A 299-nucleotide genomic window follows, 5' to 3' on the forward strand; every position below is an offset into this window, starting at 1 on the left:
TCCCTGTGAGGATTAAATGAATGAACTCATTAGAACATGTGCCACTGGGTCTGCACATGGTGAAGCGTGAGGAGCCCTGTTAGGGGCCACGTAAACCAGATTAAGTGTCTGTGTGCTGGACAGACCTCCGACAAAGCCGGATGGACCATGAACTCACTCTGGGGCACATACCCGGAACTGGTCTGGCACCCCACAGCGGGGCCACTTCATCCACCTGGGTCACAGGCGTGGAGGAGTGAACACAGAGCCTCCTCCAGGCAGTCCACCTTCTTCCACCCTCCTGCCTGCGACCTTCAGCT

The 299-nt window shown here is 56.9% G+C and overlaps 1 protein-coding gene across 1 annotated transcript in view; it reads right to left on the minus strand.

Annotated features, from left to right (window-relative positions):
* LOC111734616 (matrix metalloproteinase-15-like) overlaps positions 1-299 on the minus strand; it is a gene marked incomplete at its 3' end in the record, with an annotated part of 6,387 nt that overhangs the window by 3,347 nt on the left and 2,741 nt on the right. Inside the window, exon 3 of the mRNA XM_023526697.1 lies at positions 158-214. Coding sequence (XP_023382465.1) covers positions 158-214 — 57 coding nt within the window. The remainder of the gene's footprint in view (positions 1-157; positions 215-299) is intronic.

This window comes from Pteropus vampyrus, unplaced genomic scaffold (assembly GCF_000151845.1).
Source record: "Pteropus vampyrus isolate Shadow unplaced genomic scaffold, Pvam_2.0 Scaffold2444, whole genome shotgun sequence".
Lineage (NCBI taxonomy): Eukaryota > Metazoa > Chordata > Mammalia > Chiroptera > Pteropodidae > Pteropus > Pteropus vampyrus.